General features: G+C 47.5%; 1 protein-coding gene across 11 annotated transcripts in view; it reads left to right on the top strand.

Moving 5' to 3' along the window:
- Positions 1–21,700, top strand: part of LOC126537859 (uncharacterized) — a 681,751-nt gene that overhangs the window by 593,838 nt on the left and 66,213 nt on the right. For 9 of the 11 annotated variants that reach the window (XM_055074489.2, XM_055074488.2, XM_055074492.2 and 6 more), the window contains 5 exons: positions 4,104–4,216; positions 4,601–4,751; positions 9,558–9,867; positions 11,309–11,656; positions 20,255–20,347. In XM_055074489.2, coding sequence (XP_054930464.1) covers positions 4,104–4,216; positions 4,601–4,751; positions 9,558–9,867; positions 11,309–11,656; positions 20,255–20,347 — 1,015 coding nt within the window. The remainder of the gene's footprint in view (positions 1–4,103; positions 4,217–4,600; positions 4,752–9,557; positions 9,868–11,308; positions 11,657–20,254; positions 20,348–21,700) is intronic. The other 2 variants (XM_050184942.3, XM_055074495.2) reach the window with 2 other exon arrangements.

A 21,700-nucleotide genomic window follows, 5' to 3' on the forward strand; every position in this document is an offset into this window, starting at 1 on the left:
TAGAATGCTCCTGCATTGTAGAATTTGGTGTCCTTGGCAGCAGGTGACTTCTTAGCCCTCTGTCCTTTCAGGAGATGGACTTTGTGTGCCTTCTTCATTCGCTGGGAGTCTTTCTCGACAGCCCGCTGAAGAGAGAGGGCACCAGGGCGCAGGCCCAATGTTGTGCACAGGTCTGAATAAGCTTTCAGACTGCCCGAGTTGTACTTTGAAATTGCCTCGTGCACTGCTGTTTCCACAGCAAACAGTGAGGCATGCTGGTCTTTTGATACTAGTGACCATATCACTGAATGGAGACTCTCAGCCGCGTTTTGAGTTTTGCCTCCTCTGCACCGGGCCAGCAACTGAGGGTCTGAGAGGCGCTGGTACACAGGCAGGAGTGCTTCAGCAACTTTAGCTGAAAGCTTGTACTTGTGAGCTGGTGCTGGCTGCCCTTCTGCCTCAGCTGACCGGTGGTTGCACCAGCTAAGGGGGCCAGGGGGACACAGCTCATGATGGGGCTCATCATCTGTTGATGTGATGTGGTAGTACGTTGCCATTACTGCCCTTTGCATTTCCTCGACTTCCGAGTGGTTCCGCAGAGCAAGGCCATAGTAGTTTGTCAGTTTTTTGATGAGCTGCTGTGTCAGGCCCCCCTTTCCACCTAGTGGCTCTCCTTTCTTTGCCTTGGCCACCAAAGAGCGAAGTGCAGCCCCCATTCGTTTTTTAACATGATTTATGCAGTCCTCTTTAGATAGCTGCACAAAACCATAAACTTCTTCATCACATAGAGTGCGAAACATGCGGCTGTCCCCGTCACAAACTATGTTTGTGTAACGTAGATCATTTCTGCTCAAGGAGCGCCTGAAGAGCTGTAGTGCAGCCTCAACCTCCATTCTTCCAGAATTCACATCAGTGTTTTTCTGGCACTGGTGTTGCTGCTTCCATTCAGCATAGTTGGGGTCACTTTCTGCTGGCTGTCGGCTGCACCCAAGGCAGAAGTTGGACAGAACTATGCAGTCCAACACAAGCCCTGTATGGAAATCAATTATACAGCCTACGCCGGTATGGGAGCTGTGGCCGCGTGTCAACCATGTGCCATCATACACTACTGTAATGTTCTTTGAAAATGTTGTCTCCATTTCAGTGTACACCTTTTTCACTGCCTCTACAGCATCTGTGAAGATGTTGTGTGCAGCTGCCGCTGCGGCAGGCTTGAAAGTCTTTTTGAGGTGCCCATCATATGTTTTGTGGTGTAACCCACGATGCGAGACATTCATGGTGGCCCAGAAGTCATTAAGAGCAGTTGGTCCTTTCCCAATGCTCTTTATTGCTTGCATAGCTCTGATGTTGACCTCGAAAGCTCTAGAGCCGCTCTTCCTTTGTGAGGACCACTCAGACTGTAGGGTACTACCACAGGAAATGCATGAAAGTACCATCTTCACAGCTAGTCCCAGTTCAGTCTCGCGGTGCACTGCTAGGCCGGGCTGCTGACAAGTTGGGCAAAGCGGGGAACCAATCAGCGAGTTCAAAGCAGCAACTTGAACAAGCATAAACTCCTCTTCTGGAGGTGCGGGAATGGCATTTTCCTGTGAGCCAGTCAGCCCGAACTTGCGCTCCGTTGCTGAAACCGCGCGAAGCGATTCGCGAACTCTCGACGCTTGCAGTACTGCAGTTTCCGCGGACACAAATCGTGTTTCCAGGTGAGCTTGAATAGTGCGACGTTCACTGGGCGAACAGTCAACACTGCGATGAGCGGCAAGGTCGGCCGCCGGCGCATCCGCGGCAGCGAGCGTGCGCCCGCGTTGCAGCTCCGTCGAAGCGCCGGAACTCGTCGATGGCATGGGACTGCCTTCACTGGCGGTTGTTGGCTGCGGAGACATCTCGGCGTTGAACGACACACCGCGGAAGCGCGTCTCCGATGCTCTGCAGTCGGGCGGCGATGACCGCTGCAAGCTCACTCCGTAATCTGTGCTGGACGAACTTGCGACGGGACGCTCGCGTACGGCGAGACTCACTGGCATGTCGATCGTCACCGGTGAAGTAACACTGCGCCCGCGCTTCGACGGCAAAAGATCATGGTTCGTCTCACTATCGCTGGCTGGTGCTCGACTCGGCGCAAGATCCCGCAGCACGTTGGGCGAGAGATCGCACAGCACGTTGGGCGCGTACTCCGCCGATTCTGAACGGACGCTCGGCTCGGCCGAACCACCTGCTGACAATCGCCGCTTCTTCCTTGCTGTGACGGGCTTGCGTTTCCGCTTCCCGTAGGCATGCTTCGTCCGGTACTTCTTTTCGAACGTGCGCGGATCCATTGCACGTGGCCGACGTCCTCGAAACACAAGAGAAGGAAAGTCCAGAAAGGCTTCCCAGCAGCGGACAAAAGCAGACGCTCCTTGCGCTCCTTGCCTCGGCCGCCATTATGGCGCGGCGTCGACCAATGAGGAGGCGCCTTACAACGAGCCGCGGCGCAGAGCCAATCGGGGCGCGGCAGCCATTGGCTGCTCCGTGCTGCCACTCTCCTGTTTTTCTTTTTTTGTGCGCTTGCTGGCTGGCAGGGAAGGAAGGGAAGGGCTGGGACAAAGAGTCAAAGAGTCGGGCTTTCCAACGATACCAAAATGGCGGCGCTCCGTGGCGGGAAAGCCGAGCAGTCGCGCGTTGAACTTCGCGGCTTTTTCGCGATTTCGGGCGGATTTGTGGACGCCGGCACCGACAAATATATTTATTTTAAGTGCTTAGAGTTTGTTTTTCGGTGAAATATTTCAGTACAAGATAGAAATGATGCTGTAGATTCTGAAAAGCGTACTTTTCAAAAATCGATTTTTTTCGCGAAAATCGCGATCTGATCCCCGCTTCCCCCCTTAATTAAAAATTGACGTCTTAACTCAAGAATTCGAAACTAACAGTCACTAGATTTTAAGTTTTTCTTTTAAATGCAACAAACCTCGTCAAATTTGGTGCAGTGGTTGCCGAGAAAGACGAATTCTCCTTTTACATGTATTTGGATAGGAGCACCCGAGCTAAAGCTTCCTCTTAAGAGCTTTTTCAGATGTGCCTCTGGCAATTTTAGCCCTTAAGGGCAGTTAAAGACATGCATTCATTTTTTTCGGATTGTCCGATCTTTTGGATGTTTTTGTGGCTCCTGTACAACTGACCAAGAGGATGCTGTCAAAATGCTGGAGTAAGGAAGCACGGTAGCAGCAGCAGCAGGCGAATTCGCTTTTGGGCTGCCTCGCTTCAACACGAACTAAGTGGCAAGAACACAGCGTATATGAAGCTATCGGTACTCGCCTCTGTCCCCATCGCAGGTTGCCTTCCATATAGGACCCGTGCGGCTGTTCTAGCCATGTAGCATGCAGCAGCCACCGGAGTAGAACCCCTTCCTCCCACCACCCCCCAGGTGCCTTGCACGCTTCCTCCCAGCTTTCCTCCTTCGCGCGTGCGAGCTTGAGCCACTATCGTCAGCTCACTCTCGTACACTTTCAGTCGCACATACAGCATACAGTGTGCAGCGATGATGATATCGCCGTTGGACTTTATAGGGGACATCACGGTGACGCCGCCGCCAGCATATATGTGCCTGGAATGCCCATGTAATTGCTATCTCAATAGTAAACCAGAGTAGTATTCATAAAAAACGTATTGGGCTACATTTCAAAATTTCTGACTATATAGCAGAATGCATGTTTTTGTGATTGCTATCGCTAATTAAAAATCTAAGGGCACTATTACCAATATTTGCATGCACTAGATGGTTTCAGTATCGGAGTAATCTGCTTCAAAGTTCAGCTTAAGCCATTACTTAAGACAGTTGCAGTGCAGCGCTTGTGTTGGTTCGTTGTGGTTTCAAAGCGCGTTGCCATAGTCCATTATTCCACCAAAATTCAGATTGGCCTGCCCCAAACTTCTTCAGAATGAAATTTTATCTGCTCCACATTGCTCCGAAATGAAATTTAGTCTGCTCCAAGCTGCTCCAAAATGCAATTTTACTTGCTCAATAAATTGCTCAAAAGATTGCTCCAAAATGGCTTTGGGCAGTCCCACCCCTAAAGTTGGGATTTTGGAACCTTCTCTAGTGTTTACACTGTGTTTATGTTCTCAATGCTTGCACGCATGCTTTTTAACAGTGGTGTGTCGTCGACGTACAGCCAGTACCTCAACAAGTCCCTCGTGGGACGTGTGATCCAGGAGCTCTGTGATTCCAGGGATCTCCACAAGTTGGATCAGCATCTTAAAGAAAGTGAGGGGTGCCACTTTCCTCCACCTTTAAGTAGGACTAGTGAACTTGCTGTATAGTGCTAATTTTTTTTTTTTTGTGGGCGGCTGGTAAGCTCCAGGCATCTAGACTTGTTTTTGCATGCAACACAGTGAGTGTCTCTTGTGAATCGAAGTTAAAAAAAAAAAAACACGCCAGGGGACCAATTCCCCTGAAAGGTAACTGCTGTTTGAAACGAGAAGAGACAGCCCAGATTATTGGAACCTGCTGACACCAGAAGTTGGGGGAACCTCAACATGTGACACAAGCGAAGATAAACTAAATAATAAAATCTTCAGCAAACTTTCATGTTTCTGTTTTGGTCTGGAATCTCTCCAATGACCTTCATCTCAACACTGTCCCGTGCAGCCCTCCAGCAGGGTCAGCACACGAGCGCCATTTACCGGCTCCAGGTGACGCCCGACAAGTCTCTGCTGGTGCAGACCAAGAGCAAGCGCTTCAACTGCAACCAGGTCACGAGCGAGCCAGAGTTCCTCATGGCCACCCACTCCATCATCCGGTGAGGCTGCCTTAAATATTCTGGGCTTTTTAGGGGGCACTAGGGTGCTAATCCATTCTTCTTCCTACCCTGTTGTTGACTTAATGTTGTCTTCTTGTTTTTTTTATTTATGAACTTTACACACTTTTAGTATGCAAAACAAGAGAATGACGATAAAACATTGTTAGAAGCCATTAGGTATCTGCATAAGCCACAGGCATTTTGGGGTGCTGGGAGGGAAATGATTTCTCTGAGTTGTTATGCGGTGGCAGGTGTTGTGCTTCTTTACCTAACAGCATGTAGGGTCCAGGGGAGCTTCCGGGGCACTGAAAGACGAGTGATTTGGAACACTGTCGTGTCCCACGGTGAATTTAATAGTTACGAAAGGCTTGTTTCCCTTCACGTTCTGTCAAGCGGTCCATAATACAGTGACACCTTGTTAAACCGTAGTTGGCCGGAGCTCGGAAAAAGTATGTACTAAACGGTAGTACCGTTCAACTGAAACAGCATGAGATCGACCACTTACCTGTCAAAAACAGAACTCGGAGAGAGTGTGATGAAAGAGGAAAAAAAAACGTGCAGTATTTATTCACTTCGCGCAACAAAAGTGTTATTTTCCTTTGATGCCACGGCGGCCTAGCAGCGACGACAGCGGCCTCAAACTTACTCAAGCTGTGAGACAGCTTTTCAACCAGCCCCCCTCTTCTTGGCAAACACTCGCATGGCAGATTCCTCATTGGCGTTACGTATTCTCTGTGCACGCACGCGGTAGCGCTGCAGAAGTAGCGCTGCAGAAGTAGCGGGGCGCCTTTTTCATTGCGGGGTGCTGTTCTCGGTGCGACGATTGCATTCATGAGACTGACGTAACGCGCAGCTTCTGCCACTGTCAGGCCTGAATCGCCTGTGCTGTCGCTTTCCGTGTCGTCCTCATCACTGTTGCTAGCCGACACTTTGGCAACAACAGCAGCAATGATGGCTAAAAGTTGAGCCTTGTAGCCGACATCTCTTCACAATCACAGCAGCGCTGTCGAGCAACTTCTTCGCATTCAAAATGCCGCACACCGTAGTCAACAGTAGATCCCGACTACTTTGTGTCACGTTCGATACCACGAACGATGTCCAATTTTTCTTTTATGCTGAGCACCCGGTGCCTTTTTTATCCGAGCTTCGGCATGACGCGAGTCCTCGCTTGCGCGATGCCACAACGCTCTCTGGCACACCGCCGACATGATGTTGAGGTTGATGTGGCTTCATGCGCGAACGCACAGGGCGCTTGGAGGCCGTTGTTTCGATCTCTGAGGCCTTTTGCTCTGCCAGGCCGCCCAATGGAGAAGACGTACTGCTGTGTTTGTGCGACAAAAAGTGGAAACATTGCGTGTTAACCGATACATACGCAATAAGCTGGTGCGGTTTATGCGGATACAAAACACATTATGTTCAATGGCCGCTGAGTCGGGGATTTGATTTTACTACTTTTAATACCAAACCACTGTTTAAGCGTGTACAGTTCAACGAGGTTTTACTGTACATAGATGTTTGAGAGGCTTAGAGGCTTTGCAGCTAGCTTGTATGGAGTGAGCATGAGGTGGTTGAGAGGGCGTTGAAGAGAAAGGGAAATGGGGTTGGCTGTGTAGAAGAACCACGTGAAGGCAACTATGATAAAGCCTAGGAAAATGTAGAAATAATAAGGAAAGGGGAGTTTAAAGTGGACGAAAAGTCAACTTGCTTCTTGTAGAAGCCGAACAATCTTCTGCATTACATGTGCGGTGCTCTACCGATTTAGTTACAACTGTGACAAGAGCTTCCTGTGCCTTAATGTTACGCCTGTCATTTTTCATTTCATTGCTCATTGCTTGGTCCTTAGTGACTTCTGAACTTTCTTTGCTAACCTAGTAGTTACTGCCCCCATATGTGATGGTAGAATCAGGGTGTCTACCAACTGGGAAAACCGGGAATTCTCAGGGAATTTGAATAGTCTGGAAATACTCGGGGAAAACTCAGGGAATTTGTGCTTTTATCAGGGAAAATTAGCTGTAAATTTATTGAAAGGGAACGAAAGTCGTGTTAATGCTGGCTCCAGTAACAGGAATTGCAATGAATCGTCATTTACGCCGTGTCATCGGCACGAGGTATTGCCAGAGTAATTAAAGATCCGATTTTCCAGATGCCCGGTTTTTCGAACATGCTCGATAATTCGCACGGCTTTGCGGCACCACCGCGTCCTCCATATAGTCAATATATATTGCCCTGACTGCAGGTCTGAGTTGGCATTAATCAAAGCCTCGACCGCCGCCGCCACTTTCATTATCTCGCCGCCTCGAACCGGCACTCTCGCACGCAGATCCGCTGGCGGCCGTAACCACTACCGCGATAACGTTAGGCCTAGCTGTTTCTACGCTCGCTATTAAGCTTCTTGCCGTGAGGTACTGTGTTTTTCATTGAAAGAATTCGCCGCTGTCAGCAATGGCACCGACTCCACCTTTGTAATCCTCGCGATTGGCTTCGAAGCTCGCAGAGCACAGCGTGTTGGGTAATGCCAGTCTCCGAATTTTAGCTTTGCCTTAGTACAGCAGTGTTACGCGGTGAACGATAACAAGCGTAGGAAGTGGCAATTGTCACGGGACACAGTATGTATTCATTAATTATACACGCTTGCACCCCCATCTCATGTCACACTATGAGCACCGATATGCCTAATAAGTGTGCTGGCAGGCCTTAAGAGCTTTTTCAGACGTGTCTGTGGTAATTTTAGCCCTAAGGGCAGTTAAAGACATGCATTCATTTTTTTCGGACTGCCCGATCTTTCGGATGTTCTTGCGGCCCTAGGGAGTCCAAAAAATCGTCCAATTAAACCAAAATAAACTCTTTAAAGCAGTGAAACACAACACTAAGATGTTGTGTACAGGCTGAGAGTATGTCAGGACAGTTGAGGTTGACTTTCCAGCTGCTGAGAGAGAATCTTAGTTGTGACAAAGTTCAGGCCTCATACTGATGACCTTGCTATCAGCTGATAGAAATAGCTCACATTCAAAAATATTTACTTATGTATGCATCTCCTTTTCATTCATATTTGAAAATGTTCAACTCAGTTTGGAATGAGTTTTACCATTTTTTTCACTGTGCCCTCTGTTTTCTTTTCAAATAAAGTAGATATTACTCCTTACTATTCAAACTGAATTAAGTCGTTTTTTTTTTCAACGTGCTTACTAGAGAGTGACAGCATCGAGCAACATGTCAGCCTGTCTTGACATAAAACAAAGTTCTGGCTCATTCAGGGAATTTTGCAAAGGTGCTCAGGAAAAACCTGGAAAACTCAGGGAATTTGGAAATGTCAATTGGTAGACACCTTGTAGAATGCATTAATTGTACACTTCTATTTTTAAGAATAGCGGTAAGGCTGCCTGTCAGTACTTGTCACGTATCCCCTTCAAGCCATTTTTATTCTGTAGATTTCCTGCTCGTGATATGGGTCCCTTGCGACAACCGTATTTACTTGCATAATGGTTGCACTTTTTTGTTAAAAAAATTGACGCAAATTCTGGGGTGCGATCATTACGCGGGTAAAATTTTTCGCGAAAAGAACTTTTTTTTCATACCGCATTTGTTGCGAGATGACCATAGGTCAACAAACAGGCAGCTGCCCTGTAACAGTGCGGGACACCAAAACGAAAATGGTGGCCGGCAGAGCAAGCCTAACGCGTTTATTCTTTTTCTCGTGAATACAATATGTCCATTGAAACAGTTTCTTCCGTATCAGTAATGATTAATATCGTCAATATCGGCAAGTTTGCGGCAATAACATAGCCATGTCCACTTTGTGGGGACAGACACAGAGATGGGCGCGCTTAGCTGCCAGTGACATAGAAACACATGGCGGGCATGTTGCGAAAACTGCAGCATTTGTCTTCACTACTATCATGTTTCCGCTAATATCACGTTAGTACTATCACGCTTCAGCAACCACACAGCGACACTTGCACATAACGCACGAATGTACCGACCGTCCGGGCGACGCAATTTCGCCACGAGTCACAAGACACACACTCACTACGTGGTCTTGGGAGGCGAGACTCTCCGAACTGGACCTGGGAAGCCAACTGGCGACCCTCGACCAGGCCCGGCGAGCAGCGATCGCCAGTGGAGCCCTGTCAGAGGGAACCACCCAGGAATAAACCGCGCAACAGTTTCTGCAATAATAAAGTTCCTCCTCCTCCGCTAAGATGGGCGAATATCTTAGCTGTGTTACAAGCGTCGGCATATGAATATGGCACACTTCTAACGCATCAGTGTAAATGTGGCTACTATCGTTGCCGCTCGCGATTTGTTGCGTGCCCACGAGTGCAGACGAGAAGAATTGAAAGCACCTTTTTTATTGTTGTTGACCACAACCATTATAAAGCCTACAAATAATAAAGGCACGTTTGGTTGTAGCTTCTTTTTTTTTTCATGGAAGTGCAGAAAGTGATGAAAGGAATGAAATGGAGGCATCTGCTTAAGAATGTTTAGTGCATGCAGACTGCTTGGTATGTCTTGAAGAGTCGTTCGCGTACTATTCGACAGGTGGTAAGCGCGATCATCATTAGCTAGACTTGGCGCATGACATAGTGCTGCGGCAAGTTCGGGGTACGATCATTACACAGGAAAGAAAAAAAATCAAATTTTGACGACAAAATTTAGGGGTGAGATCATTATGCGAGTGCGATCATTACTGGAGTAAATATGGTAATTGGCCTGAATAAACATACTATTGCACGCATTCCAGCCCTGCAAGTGTTAGCCAGCGCCAAGAAATCTGGCATGTTTCTCTCTGTCCATGGTGTGATTCAGGGACAGCGAGGCCCCGTCCCCGGATGAGCTGTGCAGGGTTCCGACACCAGTCAACGGAGCACCCTCCTCCTCGTCATCAGGCCCTGCCCCCAGTGGTAGCGGGGTCACCAGTGGCGGCGTGGTAGGGACGGTGGCAACTAGTGGGCTCCCGTCCGTGTCTGTCGCGGGTGGGAGCACTGCGGCCGCCTTTTTTCACCTGAGCCCCTCGTCTTCGGGAGGCAGCCAGGACTTCAACCTGCTCTCCATGGAGATGTTCCCGTCCACCTCCTGGCCTGAGGAGGAAGACCTCTCTTCGGCACACACGCCTAAGGTACGATGCCTGGCCAATTCTCGCAGCCATAGACGTTCCTGCTAGAATGCACTCTGGGGTAAGCGTCTGTGGGAGCTGCCAGTGTTCGTACCTTGTAGCTCTGCTGAATTTTTCGCAAGTTCGTGCTTGTTTTGCGAATGTTGGGTCAATAGTGTTTAGACAAATGAATTCACCTTTGCAAACAGGTTTTCTTGTCAGTCTCCAACCCTGCTGTTGAAGCTACAGTTGACTTCTGTTAAGGGGGGACGTGGCCCTTGAAAACCGAAAAATCGCGAAAAAGTCGATTTTTGAAAAACCATATTTTTGGGTTGTGTGTCTCATAAACTACCTGTTCTGTAATTATCAGCACCTAATTCAACCGTAACATACCAAAAATAACGCTACTTTTGAGGCCACCGCGGCCCACAATACATGCGCAAATGCCGAAATGAAGTAAAACTTAGCGCGCGCGCCATTCCCGGCCCATGCAGCCTGCCCGCGCCATCTTGGTGTCGTTTTGACCGTGGATTTTTTTCCTCTATTTTGCCGCCTTGCAAAATGGCATCATCGGCGCGGTTGAGGCGCTATTGGTGTTTTCCCGCAATGTGATGCGGAGCGCTGATTGGCCGGAGCAGCGCGTTCAAATCCCGCGGGCTAAAGCGCACCTGCCATTGGCTGCTGCACGGGCGGCGGCGGCTGCTCCGTTTGATGCCGCGCTCGTGTCGTTGTTGCCCCTTGCTCCGTCCGCCTCAACATGAGCTTGCGCACTGCTCATCGCCTTGCACTAAATTGTAGATTATTTGCTCATCTTTTTTTTTTTTCGCTAGTTCTTCGCTGCACGCGATGCCGGCAAAGCCCAAGACAGTGCAGATGTTCGGTGCACGGGAGCGCGATATGCGTCTTGTACGAGCATCGAACTTCCAATCTTCCGCAGCGAGTGCTGACTGCGTAGACGCTTTTCAGCGGCGGAACTGTGCTTTCGGCTGTTGCTATTAAAAAATCCGACACACTGAGTGTGCCTGGAGCCGCAAGAGCTAATTAGAAGCTCCGCCGGAGCTTTCTAATAAAAAAGCACGTGTTCAACTTTAAGGCCTGTTTTCTCGGAATGTATTTTTTCGCTAGTAGTGGTGCTAGGGAAGGCGATATCTCAAGAACCGCTCTTCAGATTTGTACGCCGTTTTTTTTTTTTTCTGTTCCTGAATGACTTTTCCAGGGGGTAACAGGCTTCTTTTTTTGAAAGCTGGTGGAGTTAATTTATAATAAGCAATTAATTTTTGATGAATGTGGTCATTAGTGGCTACATCAAATTCAAAGTTGTCTTAAAATTTTTTGGTAATTTGATCCATTTTGTCTGTCCCTTCAGGGTCGAATTAACGGAATTCAACTATATTTCACAAGCTGTCCACTCTGGGCATGCTCTAAAAGAAAGGAATGCGAGCATTGCGCTCTTGCCGTATTTCAGGGTGGCAAGAGCATGGCCAGCGGAGGCGATGATGGCGACGACGATTACGGCTCCTCATCCTTGCCACCCCCTGCATCGACACCAGGGGCTGTGAGTGCGCCCTCGCCCTACACTACAGGGGGCACGACTTCGTCGTCGGAGGACGGTGGGGCGCAGAAGCTGCGCAACCTGCTGACTCAAGGCCTGGGTGGGGGTGGCGGTGGGAACGAGGAGACGGATGCCCCGAGTAGCAGTCGGTCGGAGAATGTAATCCTTCGAGAGCTCCTCAACCAGGATGACGAGGAGGAGCGGCCGGAGGGGAACAACATGCTCAGACGGGTGAGCAGGAAACGCCGAGCACTCTGTCAGGTTGCTGCACCTTTTCCATTGTTTTTCTTCAGCGCAGTCAGAGTTGTGTTACGTGTGCTTGGTGTTTTGTGAGGACTCTTGTTACAGGGAAGAGTGCCCCAGGCTATGAGAAGGCGAGTAGTGTGAGTGATTGAAGCATGGGTCACAGGCTGCAAGCAATGAAAAGGGCACCCTGTGTAATAACTGAACTGCGTGGAGCAGTAGACCTAGGAAACTTGAGGGATGTCGGGTTTGCACCGGCCAATGCAGGGCAGGTGCCGTTTGAGAAGGACTTCGGGAGTATTTTTTTGTTGGGCCACGATCAGCTGTTGACAATGACAAATGTTTGGCATGATGTTGCCCGATGACTGTGTGTTCTGACGCTTAGTTCTATGTTTATAGATGGTGTAGAGTGATAGGGCGTCAGCTGGAGCTCATCGTTCTGGTTTATTAATTTCCTTTCTTCTGCATTTGAGGCACTGTCAACAATTGTGCACTAACAAGAACATTTAAACAAAGAACATACAGTTGACGACTGATCCTTCGGACTCCATGGGGATGGTAAATAAATCTGAGCTGTTGAATGTCCGGGAAAAAAAAAATGAAAAACTAATGTATCCAAAAAAATAATTTCATTTACATTTCGAAGCCCCTGCTGTGCAAGGAAGAAGTGGTCGATGTGTTGCTGCATGCACGTCCGCTTACATGCAACCAAGTCTGCCTGTATTTCTGCCACTGTTGTGTTGCCGCTGTGCACCAATGCAAGGACTGCAAAGGCTCGAGTCAGATCCGCATGTGAAAGCTCCGGAGCGCATGGCACATCATCATCCGAGTCAGAGTCGCTGTTTGACATTGGGAGAACTTGCTCAATCATTTTGTCAACGTTCAGCTCGACAAACGACAACAATGCGCTGTCGACGTCTGCAAAGTCTTTAAATGTAACAGCGGCAGGAATCGTCACGCCGCAGTCTCGCAGCTCGTCAACTCCGTCTGCGCTTGAGCTCGTTGTGGTAGGTGGCAGTTCAGGCTCTTCAATTGCGGAGTCAGGCTCACGAGGCTCATTACCGAAGGCAAATCCAGCGTGACCGAAGCAGTTGCTGAGTGTCTGCTGGCAATGCCTTCCAGGCATCGGCAAGAATGCTCACGGTGGACATCAAGTCCACATCGTACTTCATCTAACTGTCTGAAGACAGCATCATGTGGTGCAGCAGGTGGGAATGATAAAGCACATTTAAATTCTTAATAATTCTCAGATCCAGAGGCTGGAGAACGCTGGTTGTATTCGGCGGCAGGTATTCTATCTCACTCGCTTTCAGACTGCTGATCGGGGTGTGGGCACTGCAGTTGTCCATGAACAGAAGCACTTTGCGCTTCTGCAACTCAAGCTTTCAGTCCAAGCTGCGTACGTATCCTTCAGACAAGTGGTGTGCGATTCAGGCCTTAGTATTTGCTTCGTACCACACAGGCAGAGCTTTTTCCTTAAAGCATCGAGCGAGGGTTTCTCGATTTGCCAATGCCTAGCAGTGGAAGCTTTTCCCTCCCCGAAGCATAGCTGCCTGCCCTGACAGTGAGTCGTTCGTTACGCTTCCCACCTTGGCAAGGTTCTCCAGAGCGGGCAAGTGTCTTGTCTGGCAGCTGCTTATAGAAAAGCCCAGTCTCGTCGCAGTCGAAGGTGCCCATAGAGTAGCGGCGAAGTAGCTACTCTCTGTACAACCAGTGTGTTGCTTACTACACCACTTTCCTCGTACATCTTTATGAAGAGAGGTCGTGCTGCTTCTTAAAATTTCGAAGCCAGCTGTCACTGAACTTGAATCCTTTAATGCCAAGTCGAAGCGCTAGGGTGTTGGCCTTTTGTTCCAAAATGTGGCCAGAAACGGGAATGTGCTGAGAGATGGTAATGTCAAGTCAGATTCTCAACGCCTCTTCTAACTTCGTCTAAGGGCCTTGCGCACACGCTTCTGTTCACATACACAAGCTTTCTGTGTCATGCCTAAAATCTTCATGTAATCTGGTATTGTTTGCTTGGAAATGTTGAGCTCTTTGGCAGCTTTGATCTGCGGGCGGCCACTTAGGACTTGTTGTGTGATGGCCACCTTCTTTGCCATTGTCAGCGTGGTGTATTTGCTGCATTTTGTCGTCTTCGGCATGGACTGTGAGGTTGGTGCCATTTGATGCGGCCTCTTGATGTCTTCACGAGAAACACTTCTTGGAGCCGGCAGAGCGCTGTCCGGAACACAAACTAAACAAACAAGCACAAAATGGCGGAACGCTGTCTGGAAGGCAAATTCAACAAACAATGGCAGTAGTGGGCCATGCTCGGGGGTGCTGGAATAAGGTGTGATGATGACGATGTTGATGTGATGTCACAATTCAGGCAAAGCCTCCAAGATTGGCATTTGCAGTTAGTTAAATCTCTGAGGTGTTGAGACCAAGGCAATACCTGAGAGATCACCCTCTAGCGTGTAATCTCTGAGGCCATACCATGTCTCGTCGAGGTTGCCAGAGGGGATAATGGCGGTAGAGTTCTGCGTACGCTACAGCCACGGACTGAGTTCGGATAATCTAATGTAAAGCTGGCGGCTGTCCAAAATAGCAGTCACATTTACACATTAAGTCTATGGGGTCATTGGCGGTGCCGTGAAGCTGTGTGAATTACTGAGGATGTCTGGATTATTGTGTGTGATTTATTGGTCGGTGACTGTTGCAGCTAGATAGGAAAAGATGGCTATGAAATGCAACAATCTTATTATGTGTTGTGTTTGATCTGTGTCAGTCTCCATAGTGCTTGTGCTTGTCTCGAAAAAATAAATTGTGTGGCAGAATGCCACATCGGCTAGTTCAGGAAGCAGCGGTAAATGAGGCCTTTGTCTTCACTGTCTTTGCTTTATTAATTTTTTTCTTTTATGCATGAGCAGCTGTCACATTTAAAACACGCGGCCTCTGTCACTTCTGCCTGAAAAGAAACGGTCATCCTGCGATGCTCCAAGTGTGTGGGCAGCATTGTGTGTTATACTGTCATTTCGTTGATGGAAGGCAGAGAGAGAAGCTCTTGTGGACGGGCAATTCGCATGGCTTGGATGATTTTGCTTTGGACTGTGAGTGCAACAGCAGAGACATTCCGATTGTACCATCAACAGCGAGGAAAGAGAGCCACACCTTGTGCTTCCTTGCCTGACTGATGCCTGACCCAGGTGGCCTCCTCTGTGAAACCTGCTTGCATTTGTGCATTGCTTTTAATGTCTTGTGCATCCATATTTCCTCTTGGTTAGACTGTGTTGTGTGTTTCTTTTTTTTTTTAATGTCCCTTTCATCATGGGTTTGGCTGTGCCATGATGAGTGAAGGGGTGCACTTAGGGATTGCCAGGTACTGAAGGTCAAAAACTCAAAATTTCCAGAAGTAGCCCGAAAAACTAGCTTTATGGTGGCAAATAATAAAGTAGCCAAACGGGATGTAACAGGTCCCAGTGCAAAGTAGACGAATTTTGCAGCTCCGACACCTGCTAACTTTCATGCATGTTGAAGCCAGTGGCCACTGAATGTTTCAGGCGTAGGCATGCGCTTTCTCTGCTCTTTTTAGTAGCCATTGACATGCATACATACTTTACTACAGATGCGAGTCAGATTAGTTGAGTTGCAAGTGTCAAAGCACATGTAAATGAAGTGACGAGTATATATAGCAGGTGTCATTTTTTAAAGTTTTGCCTTATTGGACATAACGTGGAGCGCTGTGACTGGAACAACATTCAAAGTTCAGTTTTCAGCTGCCGAAGCTTCTTTCTGACAGAGTGAAGAGTGTGGAAGTTGGCTACAGTTCAAAGCCAACTGCAATGAAATTTTGGACTGTGTGCAAAACAGTTTTAAATAGTGCAGATATAGAGGAGCGTTTGTACAAAATTTTGCATTTGCAACATGAGTGGATGTGGCATAAAAAGCTTGAAAGAAGTAAGCGTTTTTGATACCAATAGTACTTAAAAAAAAAAAGCCCTGCAATTACCACTTGCCAGAAGTTGCCCATTAGAATGCACAGCAGCTCCTTAGCATGACCTCCAAGGTTAGGTGTCACTCACAGCTGCCTCGGAATGCTATAAAATCGAGGACGCAACATGCTGGGATTTGTGTCATATTGCAAGTCCCAGCATCTTCTGTTTAGGTGCTGCTTAGAGGCTGCAAACGAGAAAATTGCACATTATCAGTTACGCAGCTTTAACAAGAATGCTTCAATAACCATTTAGCCCAAGTTAAATTTTGAGCCTGAGGGGGTAAATAATAATCCAGCTGTTTTCTGATGCAGCTTTGTGGCAGAAATACCCATCAGTTAATTCAAATGCAATTAATAAACACACCAATTAATCATTGCGTGAAGCCTGCTTTTTGTCTGCACAATCAAGAAACTAATTTACAGATGTGTGCGCAGTTACTGTAATGAATGTTCTGTTGGAAAATTCTTTCTATTTCTGCGTGATTTTAAATTTTCAGATGCGGTTTCATTTTTATGGCATGTGCAAGGCTGCTTTGATTGGTGCATGAATTTTCAGTGGCCTCCTTTTTTATAATGCTCATCGAATTGACTGCTCATGAAGAGTCATTGTTTTACACATTTGTGTTACGGGTATAATGGAAAAGACTCCAGCCTTTGAATGGGTGCCTGTTTTGCTTGTGTCCATTTGAAAAAAAAGGCAAAGCAATCTGTCTGCATTGCAACGGAGGCACAGGATTTTACTAATTTGATGACCAGAACGTTTGTCTATGATCAATTTGTCTACGAACAAGGAAATGGCTAATGCTAGTGCCCCGTAGCATAAGAAACATATCAACTTCCATGCTTGTACATTTTCCTTGGTTCTGCACATAGTTTTGTGTATTCGTTTTGCAGCCTTGTTTCCCGAGAGCATAGATGCATGATTGTTCTGCTGTTGTGCTTGTTGATGGCATGTAAGTGTACATTCAGTGAGATGTACTCGGTGCATGTAACTGTACACTCAGCAGATGGTGCTGCGTTCTGCATGCGCCCAGTGTATGTACTTGCTAATTACTGCAGCAACGGTCGCTTGAAAAAATTTTGCGCAAGACTTCGAAAATATAGCGTAGCGTACGGTTGAGGCTGTATTGCTGAGCAACTGCCTTAGGTGATAAGTCCACTTCTTCGCTGCATCATGTTTAAGGCAGTGTCTCACTCTAGTGGAAAGTAAGTGTTCTTGTTACCCCTGCTGTCAATACTCTGAGCTGATAGCTAGCTACTTGGCACGAAAAAAAAATGCTGCCAATTTTTCTAAGTGCCTGCACACTCCAGTCTCTACGCAATAAGGGATAAATAGAATTCTGCAAGGGCACTTCCTCGCACATATACTGTTGATCCTGGATATGTTGCACGCAAAGGGGATTCAGTAGAACCTCGTTCATATGTTTGGGAAAAAGACGGGAGAAAAAAAAATTGCTGATCGGGAAAGCGTACGATCCGAAGTAACTAAACAAAATTTGACAGACCAAACTTTTGTTGACTTCTACATAATGCCAAGCATCGCGGTCAAGATGCCAACGCGCTCTGGTGGCCCGAGACACATTTTGTTGTTTTCCTATTGTGTGGTGTTTCAGGAGGGGGATGGGAAACAGAAAAGAAATTGAGCTGGTGGGCGATGTGGGTTGCTGTCAAAACGAAACGTGATGCCCACATCGTGCTGCATGCAGCAGGGAATGGCAGCATGTTTGGATTATCGCCTACTAAAAGCGTGCAGTACGCTACCAATCGCACCAGGCACCACGTGCTGTGAAAGAGAGAGGTGAAGATGCTTATCGCAATAGGTTTGATGGCAATAGCTGTGAATGCGGTATGCAACGACCCAGGGGGAGATGAGCTGGTACCGGAATAAGAAACTGTGCACGCGGTCGTTTTCACATGATATGGGCGGCTATACGCTGTTCTCAATCTTGCGCTCCTCAGGTCTTGTTCGCATGGGATCTAGTGAGTGGAAAACGTATATGATCGCAGTCTGAAGCAGGGAACGGCGGCGTGTTTTGGTTATTGCCTATTAAAAACATGCGCTACGCTTCAGACGGGTACCATGCGCTGTGAAATAGATGGACGGAGATGCTTATCGCAGTAGGATTGGTGGTGACAGCTGTGACAGCGCCGACTTTTTCACGTGAGATGGGCGAGTATTGCGGTGAAGCTGCTGCAGCCTGCAGCTATATACTGTTCTTGGTCGCTCACAGCTTGCGCATTTTCTTGTTTACATGGGATCTAGCGTCCGGAAACGCATCATACGATTGCAGTTTGGTGACGTACTGAACTATGGTGCCGAAAAACTGTTTTCTGGGAATGTAAGAACCGGTCAAAAATCAACGTAGCTCTGTTGGGTCATTTTTTGTATTCTCGATGGCAAACGTTGGCGCCCGGAAAACGTATATAATGGGAACATATCAGTGATGTTCTACTGTATATCATTAATTTGAAATGTAAAATGTGCATATCTGAAGTTTATCTGAGACCTCCGCACATCTCGGACAATTTCCTGAGATATTCGAAAGCGAGAACTTGTCTATTTGCTTCTCCAGTGCTGTGTCGAATGTCTTATTTTTTTGCTCACGAATGTTGCAAGTGGCTCTCACTTTGGCATGTTCTTCGATATACTGATCGCAACGCTAACCTAAAAAGCCCTTGTTGCCTGGACGTGAGATTGCAGTGCTATCGCGCGCTTCAAAGTGGATACACCGCTGAAGCAGACCGCAGAAGATTCCGCCAAATGCGGATGTTGTGCGCAGTGATTTTTGTTAAAATTAAACTGTAATGTGAATTTCCACCCAAGTGGATGTTGGGGTTGGATTTTTTTTTTGGGCACTCGCGAAATGCTAAAATGCCATTCGCAATAACTAATGGCTGCAGTTTCAACGAGCCACCCATATTCACAGCGAGCGAAACAAAGAGCATCGTGCCTCATTTTCCTCCATGGCATCTAGTGACCTTCAGATTTGATCTCTTGTTTGACAGCATGTGCCAACACAGTGCCATTTCAAATTTGTTGCCGTTAAATATTTTCAACGGCGTAAGAAGCGATTGTGTCTCCATCAGGCGGAGCGCACTTGCGCAAGGTGCAAGGTGCAGTGGATGGGAATTCGACGTAGGTGCAATACGCCACTATACTTTTGCATGGGATTTTCAAGATTTTCCGACTGTTGGACACAGGCAAAACTTCAATATATCTGGGATTGACTGTAGTTTGACCTACATAAGATGGTGGACGTCGCCCTGAATGGGGAAATAAGGAGCAGTGCATGAGCAAGTGCTGCTGCTTACCTGCCATCTCCTCCTTACTGCATCCTGTCATAGAAGATGCGAACTGGCTAATATATTTTCTCAGTCTGAATGCTTGGAATTTTTGCGCGCATGATGCCCGCAAGACTCGAACACTTTGAGGTCCAATCCTCCTCCTGTTTTTTGAGCGGCCCAATTCATGCTGGCCCAAAAGGTTCAATTTTGTTGTGATAGCGTAGTGACAAAAAAAAAAAAAAAGATTAGTGGTGAGCATTTGATGTTGTGTGCTAAAGCTGTTAAGGTAAGAATACATGCCACACATAAGTTGGTAGTGCGAGGCTCTTGTATGTGCACTGGCAATTCAGTGCAGTGTTGCGGCAGCTTGTTGTAATTGCTGCACCTGGTAGGATGCCTGATTCAGCTGGTGTATTTCATCATTCGGTCATTCTGGAAGGTGACAAAAGTGCGCAGCAGATTGAGCGGTTGCTTGATGGTGCGTTGTAACTGTTCTTATGATGGTTGTCAGAGTGCAAGATGACACCGGTAAAAGTTGTTAAAACTACTCACTTGATTTGCATGCACATCTAGCCTCAGAGGGGCATGGGGTGTGCACTGTTATGGACAAATGCGACACAAACAGGTTAACAGAATATGGTTGTTTCTCTTCTGAACACTTTGTGCGACGTCAGCACGATATTGTCTTGTAAGCTTAAGACCTGCGCTAGCTTTGGTAGCAGGACAATTAGGACGGCGAAATCGCACTCTCGCATTTTACTCGTAAAGGGATGTTCTACTTTATAATTTCCCCGCATGCGTTCCATTTGTCCATGATAGTACTGTCATGAGCAACATGGGAGGGAACACTATTCGTTTTTAGGCAGTAATGAGTCGTGATCTGTGGATACGAAGCAGTCGTGTTGATATGTGACAAGTGGCTTTCATATAGGAGATTTAGTCTCGTAGAAGTTTTGCGTGTTCCCTATCTCATTGCTCAAAAGTGTATGTATGAGACAGACGTTAGCAGGTTGTGTGCACAGAAGAAGCCCTTTTGTACAAAGGGTGGCTACTTTGTTGTATGTGACAAAAAGTGTTTGCTTATTATTGTTTGCTGTGCCAGCGCTGCATGGACTAACAGCCGTCTTCCACCAATTGCTTTTTGCATGCAGTGTCTTCTTTGTTAAGAAATAATAATAAAGCAGGAACCTGTGGGGGTTCTGCTTTGGGAGTGGGATATACAGTTAGCAGATTCCTAGGTGTATTGTTGGTAGGAGGGAGAAAAAAAAAGAAAAAGGAAAGACGACAGAACGTTCATCATCTCTCGCTGTTGAGGCAAGTGAAGCGAGCGGGGGTGTCTGTGGTCCTGCTCGCAGTTGCTGAATAGCGAGGACAATGGGGACAAGAGTTTCCGCAGGTCACAGGATCTGCTCATTCAGCAGCTGCTCAAGGCCGAGTCGCCCGACAAGGTAATGACCGCTCCCCGTTATGACCCATCTCTGGACGCAGCCAGCATGCTCGCAGTCCTCCCCCCCTCCCCGTCTTTCTCTCTTCCCTCCCACCCTCTGCACGTGGCAGTTCAGACGGTTGGGGAAGCCCACTGTACGCTCATTTGAGGGGAAACTGGCATGGTCCTCTGGAACAATTGTTTTTGGTTGCATAATCTCACTGTGTAGGCAAGAGGGGCCATAGCAGAGGCAGTGGTTGATGGGAGATTTCCCCTTGGGCATGCTTCCCATCAGCACTGATTTTTATGTCCCATTGAGAGTATAGGAAGCAGAAATGTGACAGGTTCCTGCACCTCCCACTGCAGTCACTTGGCCCACGACGGGCTGCATGATGTATAAGTGTAGGTACTATAGTGTTACCCAAAACTGTTGGTCAGGTTGGGGACCTGATAAGACTGGTAGCCAGAGCAGAAACTAGGTTTAAGGCTCTGGTGATTGCTGAATCTTGAGCAGCCGGGATATGAATACTCATCCCAACTTAGTAGTCTCCTTGCATTATCTTGTTTGCCGGCTTTCGTGTCTTGGAACAGCTATTTGCCGTAATTTCGGGATATTTAGAGTGCCTGCAAACACTAAATAAGCGAAGGATTGAGGTGTATTGAGGCTAGTAATTTGCAGATATTTTGCAAGAACGTTAATAATTTTATGCTTGTAGCCGCTTAATTTGGCATTGAGTAAAGCAGGGTGCACTCAGTTTGCTGTTTTGAGCCATGCAGCATTTCACTTTGTCAAGGTTTACCTATGGCACAACGACAAAACTGTTAATTCCACAACAGGGCAAGTGTTCAGCTTTTTCAATTGACACGGGCCAGGCTTGGTTCCTCTGTCAATTCCTCGTTTTATCATACCACATTGGAGGCCCCTTATTTGGCGGTCACAAATCTGCATCATTGTAGAGGGCCATTGTTGAAGGTATCTGAAACTCAGTGTATCGGATTAGGCTGACTTTAGGAAAGTCATACAAAATGTGTCCCGTGGTACTAGACGTGGGGAGGCAGTTGTGCAGGGCTGACTGTTGCGTGTGTTTGTATATGGTAGGATTGGAAGACGCAGATGATCTGACTGTGCTATATGCAGCACCGGTAATGATTAAAGGGCCTGCGGAGAGGTGTAGATGCACTAACGTACAGTACAAAGGTGACCCCTTCTCAACCTTGGGATACAGGCAAGGCACACGGGCATGTATATATGACATTGCAATAGCTCGTCAATCACTTTGCGGATGGTTCAGTGCTGGAACATGTTCATAGCTATGCGATGGCTTCAAGAATAAAAAAATAAAATTTGCGGAAGAAAGCTGTGCCCTCAAGCCCC

This window comes from Dermacentor andersoni, chromosome 4 (genome assembly GCF_023375885.2).
Source record: "Dermacentor andersoni chromosome 4, qqDerAnde1_hic_scaffold, whole genome shotgun sequence".
Classification (NCBI taxonomy): domain Eukaryota; kingdom Metazoa; phylum Arthropoda; class Arachnida; order Ixodida; family Ixodidae; genus Dermacentor; species Dermacentor andersoni.